A 17,768-nucleotide genomic window follows, 5' to 3' on the forward strand; every position below is an offset into this window, starting at 1 on the left:
AAAAACATTTGCAAAGAAGCAGTCGCAAAGCAATGGCTATAAAAAAGAATAAACCCGAAAAATTCTGGCAAAAAAAACTTGAATTGGTTCTTTGTGGTTCATTAAGGTTGCGGTCAATTTTTTTATCACAACAAATGCCGCTCAGAAATTGACCGATGAATAGGCGGAAAGCGCCTTGCGCGCCTCAACAACGCGCTTAGCCACATCGTGCACAGTCGCGCCGTGCTTTGCCGCGTGGATGAGCACATCGGGGGCAAACTCGACCCCGAGGTACTCCTTGATGGCGTAGCCCAGGCGCTTGGCCTGCTTCTCGTCCAACACGCCGTCAACCGAAAACGCGTCGTCAACAGACTCAAGAGGCTCGACAACATCCGTCTGCACAACGACATCGCCCTCAGCACCGATATGGCCCCCGCCCGCAGCCATTGCCGCAGGCGAGTCCTTGGGAGCAGTCACAGTGTGCGAGTCAGTGACTGCAAATGCCTTGTTGACGATATTCAATAATGCCTGCGACAGATAGTCGATGTTGTCTGCATCCATGTTCGTGTTCGTGTCTGCAGGAAGCGAGTCACTGTTTGCACCAGGGGTATCGTCTTCGTCATGCTCGCCCAAAACCCGGACAATGTCCTTTATCTCGCAAACAGAAATTTCAAAGGGCTTGGATTGGGCCAGCACCGCGTGCGTGCCGCCATGGTGCAGCCGCATCTCATAGGTGCCTACTTTGAATGGCAGCGCAGAGCTGCTAAAAATTGCCTCGCCGTGCACAATATCAGCCGTAGCGCGCTTCCGTGACCCGTTTCTCCGAGAAGTGTTGTTGCCATTAAGCAATGAAAGGTCACCTATGCCGCCGCTGCCGCGCTCCTTTGAGCTGGAAACGCCCTTGATAAACCCGGCAAACACGCTGTCGCCCACAACCATTTCGGCCAGCAGGTTCTCGTCGGGGTGAGTGTACACGTAGCATCCCTTGGAGCTGGCGGTGGTGATCTGCGAGGAAAAATTGGCTGTGACAGGATAAACGCCAACCCAGTCGCGGCGCGAGTGGCTAATCGGCGCTTGCCAGGAGATGCGGATGGACTCACCCAAGTAGTACGAGAATTTCGCATTCTTAACTGCCGCTGGCTTGCCTGATGCCCGCCACGCTGCGCCTGGAAGCAGTTTGATGCCATACATATTCAAGTGGTCGATTTTAGACAGTTCCGATGGTAGCGTCCTCTCAGCCAGGCGCGCGGTAGTCGTCGACAGTAAGCCCTTGGTCTCCAAAAACATGTCTCTCACAGGCTTGGTCGTGCTGGTCAGGATGTTGACCATGCTGGGACCCTCAAGGTTGTAGCCGACAGACAGAAGATGCTCGCTGTCACCGTCCTCCGCTTTGTTTTGCTCGTCCCCAAATACTGACTGACCAATGCCCTTGTTGACAGCCTTCTTGACAGTGCGCACAATTCCAGAGTCGCGGCGCACCTGGGCACCATAAATCTTTTTCATGTGCGGCGTCTCAACATATGCATTGAACAGGAAGCTGCAGGTCTGGAGAAGCAGGGCCAACGCGAACACAGCCCAGCTACGCGAGATGAGCGCCAATCCGTAGAATGCTGCCTGGCCGATGACCTTTTCGGGATCGTTTAGGTAGCGGTAGATGCCAGTGTAGTACAGCTTCATGTCTGCTGGGGCAAGCGACAGCATCGACGGATCGCGCGCAAAAAAGTCGCCATAAAACCACCCAAAGTCGCCGAGAACCTCATACACAGAGCGCGAGCTCCACACATGGAAGCCAATCATAAGCAGTCCCAGTGTGTGGAACAGAACGAGGTCGCCATAGGCAGCGCTGCCCCAGTGGTAAGCGGTCAGACCAACCAGCCCGAATGAGCCATAGGTCATAATCGATACTGTGTTGTAGATCGCGCGCCAGCTAGAGAATGCCTCCTCCCCGTTGCCACCGTGCTTGATGTACCAGCGGGTAATCAGCTGGCTCGTGCTCTGCTTCTTGAGCAGGAAGCCCAGAGCCAGGGTGCGGAACAGAATCCAGCCGATACACTGGAAAATCGAATAAGTCAGCACCAGCTGCCTGTTGCCTGTCACCCACATAAAGCCGAGCGGAATGGCAATGGAGTAGAACAGCAGAAGCAGAATCAGAATGTCCGAGGCACGGAACAGATCAAAATTTTTAAACACGATCAGGTCGGGATGCCACAGGCTGGCCGGACGCTCGCGGATCGAGTTGCGAGCCGCAGCAGCGGCAGACACCAATGCCGACGCCGACTCCGGGTTACTGATGTCACCAACAATATCTTCGACGTCCGAGTTAATTGACGACAGGCGGCGGTTGCGCGACCTTTGGATGACCTGCACGGCCAGCGGCGGGCGCTCATACGTCTTCTCAATGTGCGGGTTCTCGACGAACGACAGGAACAGGAACTGCAGCATGTGTGCGGCCAGACTGGCGTAGAAAATGGTGTAGCTGCCGGTGATCATTGAGCCACCGTAGTATCCCGCATAGCCGATAGAGTACATCGGGTGAGGCGCCATCTCGAACACGCCGTCAAATGTCAGCGACTGCTCAACCAGGAAGAAGAAGTCTCCCCAGTACCACGCGTAGTCCTTGACCACGCGGTGAGCGTCGACCTTGACCCACAGGTTGAATACCAGTAGGATGACACCGCCGGCAATTCTCAAATACATGTGCCAAGGTTCAGAGTCGTTGGCCGATCCGAGGTAGCAGCTGCACAGGAAGAAATACGCGGCAAAGTCGTTGAGCAGGATCAGATCAACAAGCTGGCGATAAAGCAGCCACACATTGAACTCGATGGGAACATTCTACAGGGTGCAATGGCAGGTTCAGGTTCAGCGTTTAGCGTTAGCAAGTGGGTCAGATACAATTCACAACTCATAATTCACAGTCAATCAGCCATTCACTTATACATTTTCTCGTTCACTCAGCCAACCGCAAGCGCACACATGTAAGTTAACACGCTAAAACACCCACGGTTTACATTAACCAAAGATAGTGCTCAGAAATCAGGCTGCAGCTGGCATGTGAAAGGGATTACCACAAAACATATCATAATGTCGATCTAAATATGCCAACATTTTATAACCAATGATGCTCAAGCTCAGGTTCAGGTGGACGCATTTGCTGCCTCTTATCGCTTACCTCAAATGAGTAGTCAGGGCCCATTTTGGCCTCAAGCTCGCCCTTGAGCCAAACATAAATTTTGCCACCGCGAGCGGGATCCAGCCATCCATTGCGCTTGAACATGGCAACCAGCCCATGGTGGTTGCTCTGCCACTTGAGGATCCAGCCAAGGCCGCCGTTATAGCACAGACGCCAGAAGGCAAATGCTAGCATGAGGATCCAGCGCTTGACAGCCATCGGGAATACAGCTGCGATCACCATGTGCGTGCTAAGCATAAGCAACGTGGCCATGTCAAACGTCGTCTTGGGCGTGAATGGATTGAATAGCGATTGCAGCATGTCGCGCGTCTTGGGAACCGCGAACGCTATAATGTGACAAAATAGTAGGGCGTATTGAGGAGCGCTGGCCAAAATATGTTAGCAATTACAAGGATGTATGGCGACAAATTATTCACGTGGATGTTGTAAACATATTTTGTACCTTTTCCGTCGGGAGTGCGCCCGGTCAGAGCCTTTTCAAGGCTGTCATCGTGACCGTGACCGCTGCTAACAACTTCTGCGGCAGCGTTTCCATCTGTGGCGACAGAGACCTTGTCATCAACTGGTGTCAGCAGCTGGCTGACCTTTCTGTTTGACTGTCTCTGACGAACAACCATCATCAATGAAACTCAAAGAAAAGCTGAGTTGTTCGCTAAAAATTTTTTTTTGTCGGTTGACGTCTAAAACAACTGAAGGGTGAAAAACTCGAATTCAATATGAACAAAAATAAAGTCAGAAAACGAAAAATATTCAAAAGAGATAGAGCGACAGGGGAAAAAGTCAGAAGTCAATATCGGTGGCTTTTATGAGTGAACGCGAAGTGGAGCAGCTGGGGATCATTAAAAAATGAACGAGAAATAATGAAAAAAGGGGGAGATGACTAGCCGCATGAATGATGCGTCGTTGTGTTTAAATTGCGAATCTGCGCATCTATCGACCAGAATAAGAAATTTGCACTTTTCCATCAATGCATTTTGCGCTCGCTCGCTCACTCGTATCGCACGCATATATGGCAGTAGGTGGAAGATGTGCCGATAGCGTACATTATCAATAAACTTCGCTTCTTGCTTCTCGCTTGCCACCCATTGACTCAGTCAATGCCAAAGGCTGTGGAGCTCGCTCATCGCAGCAGGGTAGGAACAGAGCGGCCAGCCCAGTCGGCTAGCCACCCCAGCTGAGAAATAAAAAACAATCCGATTCCTTTAAAACTAAAAAGAGCGTCTGGAATACCAAGATAAAAATAAAAAACATAGGGTGCTAAATTTCAGAAATTAGAGTACCATGTGTACACGAGCAGGGCAAGGGCAGGGGAGGTCAAGCGCAGCCGACAAAATAGGAAATAGGAAAAACCCAGAAACACATCGGCTACTGCTCCATCTCGAATATGTCGTCAGGACCCTTGTTCGACATGTGGTGGCTGCCAGAGTGGTGGAAGGACCCAGGGCTGATGCTGTTGGGGCTGTGGTTGTCCATGTCCTGATCCATATCATCCTCGTCGGCCTCTCCCACCCGCTCAAAGGCGTGGATTCTCCGGTCAATGAACGAGCCAGAAGGAACCTGGCCAATGCCATACTCCTGGCTGTGGTGGGTACCCAGGCCACCATCAATACCTCCCATTATCTGATGCAGCTTGCTGACCTGCGCTGGCGTGTTGGGTGGTGGGTTGAAGCCGCCACCAAGCCGCGCAGTGAGGCTGGCACTGTTCGGAATCATCTGGCTCGCCAACGATGACGGCACCGCGTACGAGTTTGGCGGCGCGTTGATACCCTGAGAGAACTTGTACGACCCGGAGATGTCCGCCCCGATCGGCAGGCAACCGCCGTTGCTGTCATCAATGCTCATGCCACTCGGAATGATCTGGCCGGCCATTGAGGATGGCACAGCCAGCGAGTTCGGCGGAGCATTGGTGCCCTGCGAGTATCTGTACGACGCGGAAACACCTGCTCCTATCGGGATGCGGCTACTGTTGCTCATATTGATGTTAATGTTGTTGGGAATAACATGGCTGGCCATCGACGACGGGACGGCAAACGAGTTGGGTGGTGCGTTGATGCCCGATGTGTCGCCCATGAACGAGCCCCCTCCAATGCTAGACCCGCCCTGATACTGGTGGTTGCGGTCATCATTTTTGAAGCTGTTGCTGCTGCCGCTGCGCTGTGAACCCGAGACATTGATAGGGATGGGAGTAACCTGGCTCCGATGGCCCTCGTGGCTGCGGCCAGCATTCAAGTTGTTTTGCGAATTGAAGGACATTTGCGCAAATTTTGTCGTTGTAAATTGTGGGTGGTGTTGGTAGTAGTGTGAATGCAGGTGGTAGCTAGTAATGCAAGTGTGCTATTTTTGGCTTATTTTTTAAACGTCGCTTTCTAAGGTACGAGCTTTTGTTGATGTTGATGTTGATGTAGATGTGGAAAATAAAATAAAACTACAGGGGTAGAAAAAAGGTGTGAATAAGGGTGTGGGTAAGTGTTAGTTCTAAGTGCTTATAATTTTTATATGTGCGCATGTGGCAGAAGAGAAGCAGGGGCTCGAGTGTTTTGTAAAACTGCGTGCCAAGATGCTTTGGAAATATGTCGAAGGGAAAACTTGAAAGAAAAAAGGGTGCAAAGAATAAAAAGGAAATTATCCTCCCCTTCGGAATAGTATGCACCGTGGGGGAAGCTGAATAAAACCCTTTAAATGAATAGATGCGGTGCTCAGAGACGGGCGCACTTCTTTGTACCAGTTTTCTTGCTGCTTCCACTGCCACTACTACTACTACTAAGACTGCGGCTATCCAGTGGCAGGAAGCGTGAGACTTGGCACTATCGACGTCAGCGATGTCCAAAGTTGGATGAAAAGGGATGGAAGGCAATAACAAAAACTTTTTTCGTGCATTCGCACAAAGTGCAGTTTTAACAGAATGCTATGCACTACAATAATAAAAACAATTTTCATTCCAGCCATCGGCAATCGGAGCAGCGCAAACAAAATTACCTTTCCTCTGAGCGAACAAAAACCACTTCGAACGAAATTGCGAATAGTGAGGGAAAGGCGAAAGAGAAAGAAAATAAAGTGAGAGAATTGTAAATTCAAAAGCACGAAAATATAGTTAAAAAGGAGTGAAGAGAAAGGAGGCAGACGAGCCAACGAACGAACAGACAAACAAAAAATGAGCACAACAAAAAAAGTCAAACATTGTAGCCACTGGCATTGTTTTTCTGTTGCCCAAAAACTCGCCCTTTTCTCTCACTCTCAAATATACGGGGGATGCGCAGCACAGCACACAAACGGGTCTTGGGCTCGGCTCGGCTCTGGTCGGTACTGTGCCAATTCAGAAACGACGCCCCTTTGCATCGCGATTTGCATCTCAGCTTCCCATGGGCCCGTGCCTGCTGTTTATGCCCTGCTCTCACAAGGCTGGCATCTAATGCGGCCCAGCATGCATACAAAAAAATGGAGATAACCGATTTAAATTGTGTATAGATTGTATTAAAGCGACAATTGAGAAAATAATAATAAAATTTATTATTATTAGAAAGTTTTGGTCAAAGGCCCTAGTTCCCCACCTGCTGTCATTGGTTTTACCCAATGAGGATTGAGATGTCAGGTATTAGTGGCCGTCATAATATGAAGAAAAAGATAATAAAAAATTATCCAGTCTTGTTTCACTTGGATGCTGCACCCGTCTTTGGATCGGATTTTCTCTTGACTGGGACATCAGTCTTGTCCTTGAGCAATCGCTTCGAATTCTGTAAAATATCGCACCTTGTTTTATGGGTTTTCTGGTGTCATAAATAAATCGTGTGGTTATGAATAATGTTTTCTGAGCGAACTGCAAAACGTCAATTTAGTAATACAATTGTAAGCCAACTATTTACAACACTAGTCGAGTGCTTTTTATTTGGATTTTTAAACTTTGAGAAGTATATTGTTTGAATAGCTGAATTAGTGTTGTTAACTATTTTTAATGTAGGTATTTTACAGTTACATTTTCTGAACTAACTTATAACACACCAGAGGCGCAGCTTAAAATGACTAGTAACTTTGTTGTATCTATAGCTCCCGAAAGGATAAATGACATGACACCCACTCCAGCGCATGATTCTTCCATTTTTCATCATGTTAATTTTCTCTGTTTATTTTTTAATACCAACCAAACTATATGAGGCGTTTGACCAAACAAGTATCAAGCGAGTTTTGTGGTCCAAAATTCTCAAATAACAACACCACAACAAATAAAACTCTCGAAGACGCAAACATGGCTCTGCTGATTGTTGATCTAGCCGCTCTTGCCGCTCTTGCTCACTGAGCGCTGCCACTGCTGGTGAGGAAGGCGACAAGGTACTTTTTGAACTGCTTCTGGTCCAGTGAGGCCAGCGCCTGGACAAACTCCGTGGCCATGGCTGCGGGGCATCCAAGGTTTGGCAACAAGCCAGTTGCCAGATACGAAGCGAACTGATTCCGATTCAGGTCGCCTCCAGTGGGTGGCGCGAGGATCTGCGGAGCTGGCATCGTTGCCATGAAGCTGCCGTCACCGTCAGAGATCTCAGGAACACCGGCCATCAGCAGCATCTGCAGCACGCCGGCGATCTCCGCGACCACCAGCGATGCCTGTGCGTCGGCCATGCGGAAGTCCGGTTGCGTGGGTGTCTCGAAGCACGCGGGGACTACGGTCTTGGTGATCAGCTCCTGGAGCTGATTACGCGCCTCATTGGCGCTGGCACTGTCCAGCCTGAGCCCCAGTGTCTGCGCCGCAACCTGTCGAAGAGTGGTCTTGCCAGCGTTCTGCCCGCTTGCAGTCTTGCTATTCAAAGTCGCAATTGCCGACGGAGTCATCGTGGCCAGCGTGTGCCAGCCCATGGGGTCAACCATCCACGCCTGAATGGCCTTGAACAGAACGTTAAAGGCTAGGCGCTGGCACTGCGGGCTGGAAGAGTCCACAGCCAGTTGCGAGGCAATTGGGCGGAGGATGGTCGCCAGGTGTGGGGCGTTCTGCGGCGTCAAAAATATGCTGTCCAGGTCCGAGTTGAAGATGGCGCCGATCCATGTCAGATACGCCTTGCGGAGATCCTGCAGCAGCAAGGCCTCGTCGGTGCCGGTGGTGCCATCCTGGGCGACCTGGTCGAGGAACCCGTACACCTTTGAAATTACAGGAAGCAGCAGCTCGCTTGCTGTGGGCGCAACGTCGGGCTTAAACTTGAAAACAACCAGGCCAAGGAAGGACAGAAGGTCCGACAGCTCCTCGACAGCGCAGCTGCTTACAAGCCCGTCGATAAGCCGCGGCATGTAGGGAAGCGCCTCGGCACCGAGTACGCTCAGCATGCGCGACAGCGTGAAGCGTGCAGCCTCGCGGATCAGCTGGCTGGCCTGGAGTGCCTCGAGGATGGCAATGCACATGTCTGCGGCCTTGAGGAACACCTGCGCCGTGCTGGGCGACAGCTGGTGCGGCGAGCTGGCTGACGTGCCCTTGGCGTCGACGCGCGCGTCGGGGAAGCCTTTGATAATTGAGCCAATCGCTGTTAAGTAGTGGTGGATCTGCAGCAGCGAGCGTGGCTCCTGTAGGATCTGCTCGGTGGACTTTTGGTTCATCAGGCGCTGGGCGCTCGTAAACAGTGGGTTAAATAGGTGCTGCAACAGCGACATGCGCGTATCATCGTCTAGCTCCGCCGGTGCGAGCATGATTCCGCATGACTCAAACAGGTAGAGCTGCGAGTCGAACAAGCCGAAGCCGCCGCCAGCTGCCGACAGGCTGCTCAGTTTGGATTTGTCTGCGCGGATCTCGAGCAGGTCACCCACAGCGCGAATAAAGTCGCTTGAGTACTGGGCCAGCAGCGGCTGGTGCAGCTGCTTGATGAACCGGTGGAGGAAGTACCAGATACGCGGGCGGACGGCGCTGTTGGGGTGGCGGATGCCCGAGGCGCCGATGAACGAGGTAAACACTGGTGTGACCGCCTCTCGCCGAATATCAAAGTATCCGTTAAAGCGCACAAAGTTCTCAAAGTACATCGGCGCGATTGCCCGGTGGGTGCAGTTCACAATTCCTGACTGGATCATCATCGTCATCAGGTCGGAGAGCGCATCGATCGAAGCCGTGTTGATGGGGGTGCCGCTCGAGTTCGAACCGTTGGACTGACCGGCCTGCTTGATTGCACCGAAGCGCAGACCCTTGCTGCTGCTCAGCCGCTCGCCATAAGCCTGCGTCAGGTACACACCCAGCTCGGCGCGCACCCATCCGAGCTGCCCGCGGCCAGGGCCGCCCTCGTCAGCAGCCCGGTCGGCGCTGACGCCATACTGCCCGCACTGCTTGAATATGTCCTGCGCTGCGGTCAGGATCACGCTGTCGTAGAGGCTGGGTGCAATGTGACCGATAGCGTCGATAAACACGCGCAGGCTGCGACGCAGCTCGGCAAATACAGCCTCCTCGTCGTCCTCGTCCAAAGAGGCGTCGCCGTCGCTGGCACCCGAGTTGGAGGACGATGGCCACGAGTATTCTTCGCTATACTTGAGCTTGTCGACAAGGACAGGAAGCAGGCGCGACAGAAAGCCCAGCTGCGACGCGCTCAGCGCAGTGCCATCACGCTGCATCTTTTTGAAGACGCCCAGGATCTCGCTGATGGCCGGGAACACCGCCGAGGATACCTCGTCGTACTCGTGCGACAGAAAATTGAGCAGCAGCGGCATCAGCTGCTCGAGCATCGCGTAGGCTGTAGAGCGCGCCTCCGGGGTGGTCGACTCCTTGTCAACCCAGATGGTGTTGAGCTCGACACCGGCGACATTGGCCAAATGGCCCACCTTTTCTGCAAACTCGATGTCGTCAATGTCCAGCTGCTTCATGATGTCGATAACGCTGACAAACTGCAGCAGGAACAGCTTGTCCATTGGACGCATGCCCTTGCCGACAATGTTTGTCAGGCAGTGGCAGGCCTGGCAGCGCAGCGCGGGCGCTTTGAGCAGGCCGAACAGGATCTGCATGAACGGCTGGTTGACAATGAGGTTGATGTCGATCCAGGACACGTACACGCCCATCAATCGCAGCGCGCCCTCAGCCAAGTTCGGGCGTGTGGCAGACATGTGCGCAAGGATGCTGTACCAGGCGTGGGCCATCCGGTCGACGTCTTCAACGCGCATGGCGTCTTTAATGTCTGTGTTGCGCGCCACTTCATCTGAACCGCGCGGAACCGCCGGGTTGACCATCTCTTCGTCCAGCGACGCGAGCACCTTGATGAGAAAGTCGACCAGGAATGGGTTGACTGTAGCTGTGTTGACGTCCTTCGCACTGTCCTCGGTCAAGGGCCCGGTGGCGTCTGGCAGTCCAGCCAGCGAGATCATGTCTCTGACAAAGGTTGGCCACTGCGTCGGATATGATGCAAGGGCCAGCAGCGTGATTGTGTGGGCCAGTGTGTTTTTGAGGAAGGGGAGCTCGGTCTGATACTTCTGGCCAGCATACTGTGTCGAGACAAACTCCAGTAGAGTCTTGCGAGTCGCAGCGAGTCTCTCTGGTGCACCATTTTCGTTTCCACGGATGCCAGCGCCCATGATCATCGCATCGATGACCTGCAGCGCAAACAGGCGCGCCGAGGGTGCTCGCTCAGGCACTTTTGTGAACAGCTCCAAGCAGACCTGCCATCCATCTGCCGACGCCTTAACGCTTTCGCAGTACTGCGTAGCCTACTCGAAACAAAAAAATCATACACAAGTGTTTAGTCCCAATGTTTGCATGAGCAAAATACCAATCACGAAGCTCTAACTGACTGGCCGGCTGTTCGCAGTTGCTCTCACTTTCGCTGCAGTTGCAGTCGCAGTGTTATGAAACATGTCATTTTTTCTTTGTCGTCGCAGCCGCAGCCGCAGCCGCATTCGCATTCGCTTTTGCCATCGCATACAAGTCACCTCACCCCTCTTAGCCGCAGCTTGTGGCCATTCATATTATATCCTGTGAATAGTGGATGTCGCATACCGCAAAATAAAGGGCGCTGTTTGTTTTCGACAGAAAGAGATGGATAGAGCGAGCTGCTCTCAGAAAATGTCTTACCTGAGCTTTTACGGCCTGATCGCTGCTGGGGTTGAGTGCGCAGAGAACGGCTTCTTCAATTTGTTCCATTTGTCGCCGACTGTCCGTATATCTGTTGGTCCTAGTTTAAGGGGGATTTTGTGTGCTCCGAAATTACAAAAAGGCGTGGGTGTGGAGTTTTGCAATCTACCACGATTGCCTGTGCGAAATTACTAGTGTTGTTTACTCCGAGTCGTCCAGATAGACCAAAAGACAATAAAGGAACAGCAAAGACACTGTTTATAATAATAATGTGTGTATTTTTGCGCAGACAAAAAACTAAAGAGCCTGTTCTGCAGTCTCAAGATAAATAAAGAGAGGTGAATGAATAAGATAGCTAAATGGAAAGACAATAGAATGAATAAATGTTTTTTATAATAAAAAAGTTTCGTTCTGTTGAAATCTAAAGCACGTAGTCTACTCGAGCGACACTGAAAAAATATGTGTAAAGTGAAAAAAATGGTTTGGGTTGGGTTTGGAAAAAAAATAAGCAGAAGAGAAAGAAAATTTCAAGAAAGTGGGGCGAGCTCGCCTGTAATTTTTTCTTGGGGAAAGGTCATCATGGCACCAGGAGAGGGGACCAGCGATGGCCGGTGTTCCATTGTTTGGGTTTTGTCATCATCAGCAGAGGGCTGCGGGCGCACAGACAGTGCAACAGCTGAAACTTTGAGGAAAAAAAGCTGGAGCAAAATTTCTCATTGTTGATCCGCACTTGATTTCTTTTCATCAAGGAACAATTCGGTTTTGATTTGAATTTGAGTTTGGCCAAGGGGGAGCCAGGTTTCTCGACGTTTAAGCATTGTCATTGAATTGAAAATAGAGGTGCAAGAGAGACTTGGCCAAAGCTCGCATTTCCTTCTTCTAGACGATAAGTGGGATCATCGCCTTGCGCGACTTGGGGTAGTCGGGGAACTCACGGCGGTACTGCTTGTGCTTCTTGATAGCCCACACGTACATCTGGCCGGATGACACGATCAGGAACAGCACGGCGGCCAAGTTGCGCGTCATGGCAGCAATGGCAACCCAGGCCAGCGACTCGAACAGGTAATTGGGGCAGCTCACTATGTCGAAGCCGTAGCCATGGGGGATTCTGCGCACCCGCGTGCCTGGCGGGCGCAGGTTGCGCAGCGTGATGTGCGTCGACAGGTTCGATAGCTCTGCAAACAGGAAAACACCCGTGAAGATGGCCATTAGCAGCGGGTTGCCGAGCTTAGCTGCAAGCGCCGTGCCTTGCCCTGAGGCCGGTGCGTACACCCAGTAAGCCAGGTTGAGCCCCGACAGCATGTGATAGTGGAATGAGTTCTTGAACACGTTCATCAGCGGCATGGTTCCATGGCTGAACCGGTGAACAAACGCCGTCTCCAGCTCGCGCTTGACAAAGTGCGCCATGACCAGCAGATACACGCGGCTACAGCAAAAAATAAAAGTTCGTTGCAGGTAAAAAGTCAGTTACCAGTAGCGACGCAGTATGTCTTAGCCGTAGACACATTAGGCCAATATGAAATTGGCAGAAAAAGACACTTACCGCTGGATTTCGCTGTGCTCAAAGCTCATGCCGTAAAAGATGCGCGGGAAGTTGTACACAATGTAGTGGAAGATGATGGGGCCCAGATACTCAATGTAGAACACCGTCTGCCAGCCAATCTGAGGACCGAGGTCCTTGATGAACACCGTGTCATCGTTTCTCACACCGTACTTGGACAGTGAGTCGCCCGACTCGAGCACTGTCTTTTTGTCACCAAACGTCAGGCGCTGGCGGTCGGGGTACATCGACTTGACATTGCTGGCGATAGCCGCCTTGAGATCGTCGACGGTTGCGTTGTCAGAAACCTCGACAGTAAACGGATAGCGCGAACTGGCGCCTGAAGAAGATGATGGCGACGCCACCTTGCTCGAGGCATCTTTGGCGCTTGACGCTGAGCGCTTGGCGATACTGATGCGCATTCTCTACAATGTATTAACTAAATCTGAAAAGGCTGCTTTTGGTGCTGATGATGATGCTGCTGTTGTTGCTGCTGGTGGTGGAAATGGCGGTATTAATGTACTACTTGCGATTCCGCAACAAAAAGTATAAAATAGAATAATAACAGAGCTAGCGAGTGAGCAAAGACAAGAAGCAAAAGTACAAAATTAGGGAGCAAGATGCTGAGAACAAAAATGAAAGCACACACCAAAATAAATGCGTAGCTCATGGGTGGCGCAACGTAAATCAAAGCTCGGCTCGACTCTGTATGAGCCGATTCATTGTGCTTTGCATTTATCAATCCCAATAAGCTTGATGACACGCACTTAAAATAGCATTGAAATTGTACTTAGCCGCTGACTGCAACGCCGTGTAGTGGTGTCAAAATGTCTAGTTGCCTCAACCAGTTCTTGGTCTCACTCTTTCCACCATCAGCAAAATTCTGATATATATTCAAAATGGTGCGTAATTAAATGATTTTAAGCATACATACACGCCCGGACGTGAGACCGTTACAGCGATGGATTCGACTATGACTATGAGTGATGGATGCGCGGGATATTTTGAGGTTCAGGCAGAGGCAGGCCATGAATCCATTGCTTTTGGATACATACGACAATGGATGCTGCTTGGGGGCGGCAGAGAACACACCGTTTTTGTATTTTGCAGGCGTTATTTTCAAACGAAATTCGAAAGAAATTCGGATTGCACATACATCGGCAGAACCACGAAAAAACAACTTTTGATTCGAATTCACGGATTTAGACATAAATGTGTCCAACCGTTTGAACTCAGTATTTCTATATTGTTGTTGCGGCTGACAATTTGGGTCTTGATCCGCGGTTGGGAGCGGTCCTTGTTGGGGGCTTTCCAAAGCTCCTGCGCACCAGTCTTGAATCAGCTCATAGTCAGTCAATTTCAGTTTTTGCGCTGCGTTTTTTATTGGTGTTGTCACCGACCAGTACAATCGTGACAAATGGAATCCTTGATTGCGACAGAAATATCAACAAACTTACTAATTTCGAATGTCTGAACTTTGAACTCTTGTACACTTTATCTGTATGGCGCAACTCCTGCTCGGCGGTGTTTTTTTGAAACTCGACAACGAACTGCTCACATTGACACGGCGGGTTATATCTTACTGTGTATTTTTTATCTGCGTTGCAACCGTGTTGCGCTGTGCTGTGCTGTATTTGTGTACGTTGGTTTTCTGTTGTTGCATTGTACCATCTAGGGTCGCGTTCGCACTAAGACCGTTAAGAAGGCCTCGCGCGTTCTGATCGAGAAGTACTACCCAGTCCTTACTCTCGACTTCAACACCAACAAGCGCCTCTGCGACGATGTTGCCATTATCGCCACCAAGCGTCTGCGCAACAAGATCGCCGGCTTCACCACCCATCTGATGAAGCGTATCCAGAAGGGCCCTGTTCCCGGCATTTCCTTCAAGCTGCAGGAGGAGGAGCGCGAGCGCAAGGACAACTACGTCCCTGAATTCTCCGCCCTTGACACCTCGTCCATCGAGGTTTGCCCCGACACTGAGAGCATGCTCAAGTCCCTCAACTTCGAGAAGCTTTCGGGCATCTCCGTCACCGCCCCCGTCCGCGCCGGCCGTCCTCGCCGCGACTTCCGTCGTCGTGACCAGCGCCCTCGCCCTGCTCGCCCGGCTGTCGCTGCCCCCGCTGCCGCTCCTGCTACTCCCGTTGAGGCTTAAGTAGTTTTTCTTGCTTTTGTCTACTATTAATTGGATGTTGATGTGATGTCCATGTTTATTTATTCCCATTGACTGCTGTTGTATTGCGGACAGGCGACTTTTATTCGGCTTAAATGGTGATCAGGTTCGAAAGACAGGCACGCAAACGCGTGTTTTGCGCTTGAGCTGACGGCTTGCCCATTTTACGCGCACGCACGCGTGTTGCGCACTTGCCCAAAAAAATATTTTTTTGCGCAGCCAGCAAAATAATAACTTGTGTTCAGCAGCTTATTGGGGGTTATTTGGTTTAGTTGGCTGTTTTTTATTTGTCTGTATCTTGGTTGCTTCCAATTTTTTATATTGTTTTTCTCCACTTGAATTTCGAGCATTCCCGTCCGCGATTGACTGTACAATTTACTGGCGCTCCTTTTCTTGTACCTTTTTATATTGCCTTTCACCCGATCGCTTGAGGGCTCTCTATCTACTGCTGGCGCGCACAAAATGATCCCAACACACAAGCTGCTCAGGGGATGTTGTATATCCTGCAGTGGTGTTTATGCCGAAGAAAAGGTACGCGGTAACTTGATATTAAAACAATAACACGTTTTTATTCAGTGTATTGGAATCAACGAGTTGGTCGCTGCACCTTTTGCCAGCAATTGCTTTGCTAATATGAGTATGTCACACACGGTGTTGCCGTACCGCTCATCGATACCACTTGGGTCAGGTAGGAAGAACTCCACCACAGAATTGAGCAGCTTGGCGGAACAATCAGCCACAGCCTCACTACAGTCGTCACGCACTTGGTCGCGAAGAGCAGCAAAATGTCAAACAAGTACCAGATCGCCGCCAAAGTGGGGATCCCCGTCGTGTCGCTCAACTTTGTCGGCGATTGCGAAGTGGAGGCCAGAAGCAGGCTGGCAGCAATGCGCCATCCAAATGAGCCTGGCGGCAATGGGGGCTCTGATAGCGATAGGTCGGCTGTGCGGCTAATCACTCGGCGCAATAGAATAGCGCCATTTTCTGGCTGTCGCGTGTGCACGACCGGGTTCAACGCCGAAGTGCGCGACGAGATCAGCAAGTTTGTCACACAAACACATACAGCGTCTGGCGAAAGCATCCTGTTTCCGGGCGGCAGCACGAGCACCCGCGCTGGCGAAGCAGGTGCGTCGGATTCCCCAACCTTTCTCAGCGGCGGCGGCACCTATCACCGCGAGCTGACCCACGACTGCACGCACCTCATAGTTCAGACCCCGTCAGGCGAAAAGTTCAAGTTTGCCAAGCATTGGGGGCTGTACGTGGTCTCACTTGATTGGATTTTGGATTGCGTCAATTCGGGATTTCGGCAGAAGGAGTCTGAGTATTCAATAGAAGTGGCCCGCAGCGCTGCCGCCCAGCAGCCAAATGCAAGCATACTGCCCAGCCTGGACTACGCCCCCGAAAGCTCGTTCAGCAGGACGAGTGTTTCGGCGCAGCAGCACGACCAACTATTTTCAAGGAATGGCTCTGCCGCGTCTGTGGGCACGGTTATACCGCAGTCCAGGACAGCAGAAAGCATGGACCTCACGTCTTACTTTGATAGGGAGCGTGCTAGCTCGCGCACCCTCAGCCGCAACAACACGGCGGCCGGCTCGGTCAGCAGCGATTTTGTGGACATACAGTTTCGGGCAGCTGATTCGATGTTGGACGACTTTGAAGGCTTTGTCGACGACACTGGTACGACTAACCAGAATCAAGCCACAGCTGGCAGAAGTGCGACAGCTCGGTCTCCGCCACTGCCCCAGCAATCCCCTGACATGGCCATGCTTTTTGATACCTGCCGAATCGCACTCTCGGAGGCCTCGCTGGGCTCTGCGCGTCGAAAGGACTGGTACGCGCGGATCGCTGCCACCGGAGGCGTGTGTATTTTGGATGACGCGGCGAACGGGAATACACGTCATTCAAAGGCCCGCGGCACACACGACTCGGGATTACTGAAATGCACGCACTTTGTTGCTGACGACTCTGGAAAGCTTTGTGACTGGGACATTGCCATTCTGCAGCTGATGGAGCGGGGGTCCTCGCCGGACGAACCAGGCAACACTGAACGCCCGTACTCCGCGACATCTTCAGTTTTACAATCGGACCGACTGGTTATCGTTAAGTACGGCTGGCTGCGAGCATGCTGGCAGGAAAAGCGGCGTGTCAGCGAGCAATCTTTTCAAGTTCCCTGGCCACAAAGCGCAGCGATTTTCCTCGAGCGCCGTACCGATTCAGATCCAGAAACGCGCACCAAAGCCAGCAGCGGGACTTCGTATATGACTAGGACCAGGCCCACCTCTACCATTGGTGCCCATGTCGACGCGAAGTTGCCGCCACCGCATCCCCGGTACTGTGCAAACTCGCGCACTCTTCTGTCAGTCGGCTCAGCAGACAATTCTAAGCGTGCTTCTGCTTCAAAGTCTCTGGTAGGCAAGGTGTTTGATGGCGGTTGGATCAGCGACAGCGAGCCTGATCCGTTTATGGACGACGCTGTGCCATTTGGGCACCGCAGTATCGGTTCTGATGACGAGCATACAGCGAGCAAGGCCATGAAGCGGAAAGAGCCGTGGGAGCCACTTGTATGCGGGATCAAGAGACAGACCATCAGTCCCAATGCACTTGGGGCTGTAAAGGTATTCGAGCAAAACCCGGGCGTGCCGCCGCAGAAATCTTCTCCCCAGACCAAGCAATCGGCAAAATTGGCGGATTTTTCTGCACAGTCCCGGTACAGCACGTTGATCGGGTCAAAGTCCGGCCGCAATCAGGCGACGGTGTCGCGCGAGATTCAAGTCATTGAGGTAGACTCGAACGACCATGGCAGTGACAATGTCAGTGCTGCCGCCGATGATGCGGAGGACAGTATTTTTGCAAAGTGCGTGTTTTTACCGCTGGG

General features: G+C 51.7%; 6 protein-coding genes across 6 annotated transcripts; 2 read left to right on the top strand and 4 right to left on the bottom strand.

Annotated features, from left to right (window-relative positions):
* Window positions 1-2: 2 nt before the first annotated feature.
* BX661DRAFT_81350 (phospholipid methyltransferase-domain-containing protein) lies at window positions 3-3,898 on the bottom strand. The gene is made up of 3 exons (XM_051539493.1): window positions 3,612-3,898; window positions 3,149-3,495; window positions 3-2,811 (listed from the first exon to the last, which is right to left on the bottom strand). The coding sequence occupies exons 1-3, from the start codon at window positions 3,787-3,789 to the stop codon at window positions 142-144; spliced, it is 3,195 nt and encodes a 1,064-aa protein (XP_051393425.1). The 5' UTR covers window positions 3,790-3,898; the 3' UTR covers window positions 3-141.
* Window positions 3,899-4,534: 636 nt separating this feature from the next.
* On the bottom strand, window positions 4,535-5,422 carry BX661DRAFT_169559 (uncharacterized protein; the record flags this gene model as incomplete). Its single annotated transcript, XM_051533535.1, has 1 exon — window positions 4,535-5,422. One exon carries the CDS (start codon window positions 5,420-5,422, stop codon window positions 4,535-4,537), a length of 888 nt encoding a protein of 295 aa, XP_051393426.1.
* Window positions 5,423-7,241: 1,819 nt separating this feature from the next.
* Window positions 7,242-11,676, bottom strand: BX661DRAFT_179049 (armadillo-type protein). The gene is made up of 2 exons (XM_051535078.1): window positions 11,184-11,676; window positions 7,242-10,819 (listed from the first exon to the last, which is right to left on the bottom strand). Exons 1-2 carry the CDS (start codon window positions 11,250-11,252, stop codon window positions 7,454-7,456), a joined length of 3,435 nt encoding a protein of 1,144 aa, XP_051393427.1. The 5' UTR covers window positions 11,253-11,676; the 3' UTR covers window positions 7,242-7,453.
* Window positions 11,677-11,680: 4 nt separating this feature from the next.
* BX661DRAFT_179052 (3-oxo-5-alpha-steroid 4-dehydrogenase-domain-containing protein) lies at window positions 11,681-13,327 on the bottom strand. The gene is made up of 2 exons (XM_051535079.1): window positions 12,727-13,327; window positions 11,681-12,609 (listed from the first exon to the last, which is right to left on the bottom strand). The coding sequence occupies exons 1-2, from the start codon at window positions 13,143-13,145 to the stop codon at window positions 12,063-12,065; spliced, it is 966 nt and encodes a 321-aa protein (XP_051393428.1). The 5' UTR covers window positions 13,146-13,327; the 3' UTR covers window positions 11,681-12,062.
* A 262-nt stretch (window positions 13,328-13,589) lies between these two features.
* On the top strand, window positions 13,590-14,946 carry BX661DRAFT_179053 (ribosomal S17-domain-containing protein). The gene is made up of 2 exons (XM_051535080.1): window positions 13,590-13,625; window positions 14,399-14,946. Exons 1-2 carry the CDS (start codon window positions 13,623-13,625, stop codon window positions 14,873-14,875), a joined length of 480 nt encoding a protein of 159 aa, XP_051393429.1. The 5' UTR covers window positions 13,590-13,622; the 3' UTR covers window positions 14,876-14,946.
* Window positions 14,947-15,189: 243 nt separating this feature from the next.
* BX661DRAFT_204017 (uncharacterized protein) lies at window positions 15,190-16,018 on the top strand (the record flags this gene model as incomplete). The annotated part of the gene is made up of 2 exons (XM_051538546.1): window positions 15,190-15,424; window positions 15,586-16,018. Coding segments are annotated over exons 1-2 (501 nt in total), but the record flags the coding sequence as incomplete, so codon positions are not given.
* Window positions 16,019-17,768: the final 1,750 nt, after the last annotated feature.

This window comes from Kickxella alabastrina (genome assembly GCF_025024165.1).
Source record: "Kickxella alabastrina strain RSA 675 chromosome Unknown BX661scaffold_5, whole genome shotgun sequence".
Classification (NCBI taxonomy): Eukaryota; Fungi; Kickxellomycota; class Kickxellomycetes; order Kickxellales; family Kickxellaceae; genus Kickxella; species Kickxella alabastrina.

What these genes read in the sequence shown, in the direction of transcription:
- BX661DRAFT_179049 (XM_051535078.1), bottom strand. Translation starts at nt 11,252, where the DNA reads ATGGAACAAATTGAAGAAGCCGTTCTCTGCGCACTCAACCCCAGCAGC. An exon ending in ATCAGGCCGTAAAAGCTCAG is followed by an intron (nt 10,820 to 11,183) that starts GTAAGACATTTT and finishes TGTTTCGAGTAG; the next exon opens with GCTACGCAGTACTGCGAAAG.
- BX661DRAFT_179052 (XM_051535079.1), bottom strand. Translation starts at nt 13,145, where the DNA reads ATGCGCATCAGTATCGCCAAGCGCTCAGCGTCAAGCGCCAAAGATGCC. An exon ending in GAGCACAGCGAAATCCAGCG is followed by an intron (nt 12,610 to 12,726) that starts GTAAGTGTCTTT and finishes TTTTTGCTGTAG; the next exon opens with CCGCGTGTATCTGCTGGTCA.
- BX661DRAFT_81350 (XM_051539493.1), bottom strand. Translation starts at nt 3,789, where the DNA reads ATGATGGTTGTTCGTCAGAGACAGTCAAACAGAAAGGTCAGCCAGCTG. An exon ending in GCGCACTCCCGACGGAAAAG is followed by an intron (nt 3,496 to 3,611) that starts GTACAAAATATG and finishes GTCACATTATAG; the next exon opens with CGTTCGCGGTTCCCAAGACG. An exon ending in GCCCTGACTACTCATTTGAG is followed by an intron (nt 2,812 to 3,148) that starts GTAAGCGATAAG and finishes TGCACCCTGTAG; the next exon opens with AATGTTCCCATCGAGTTCAA.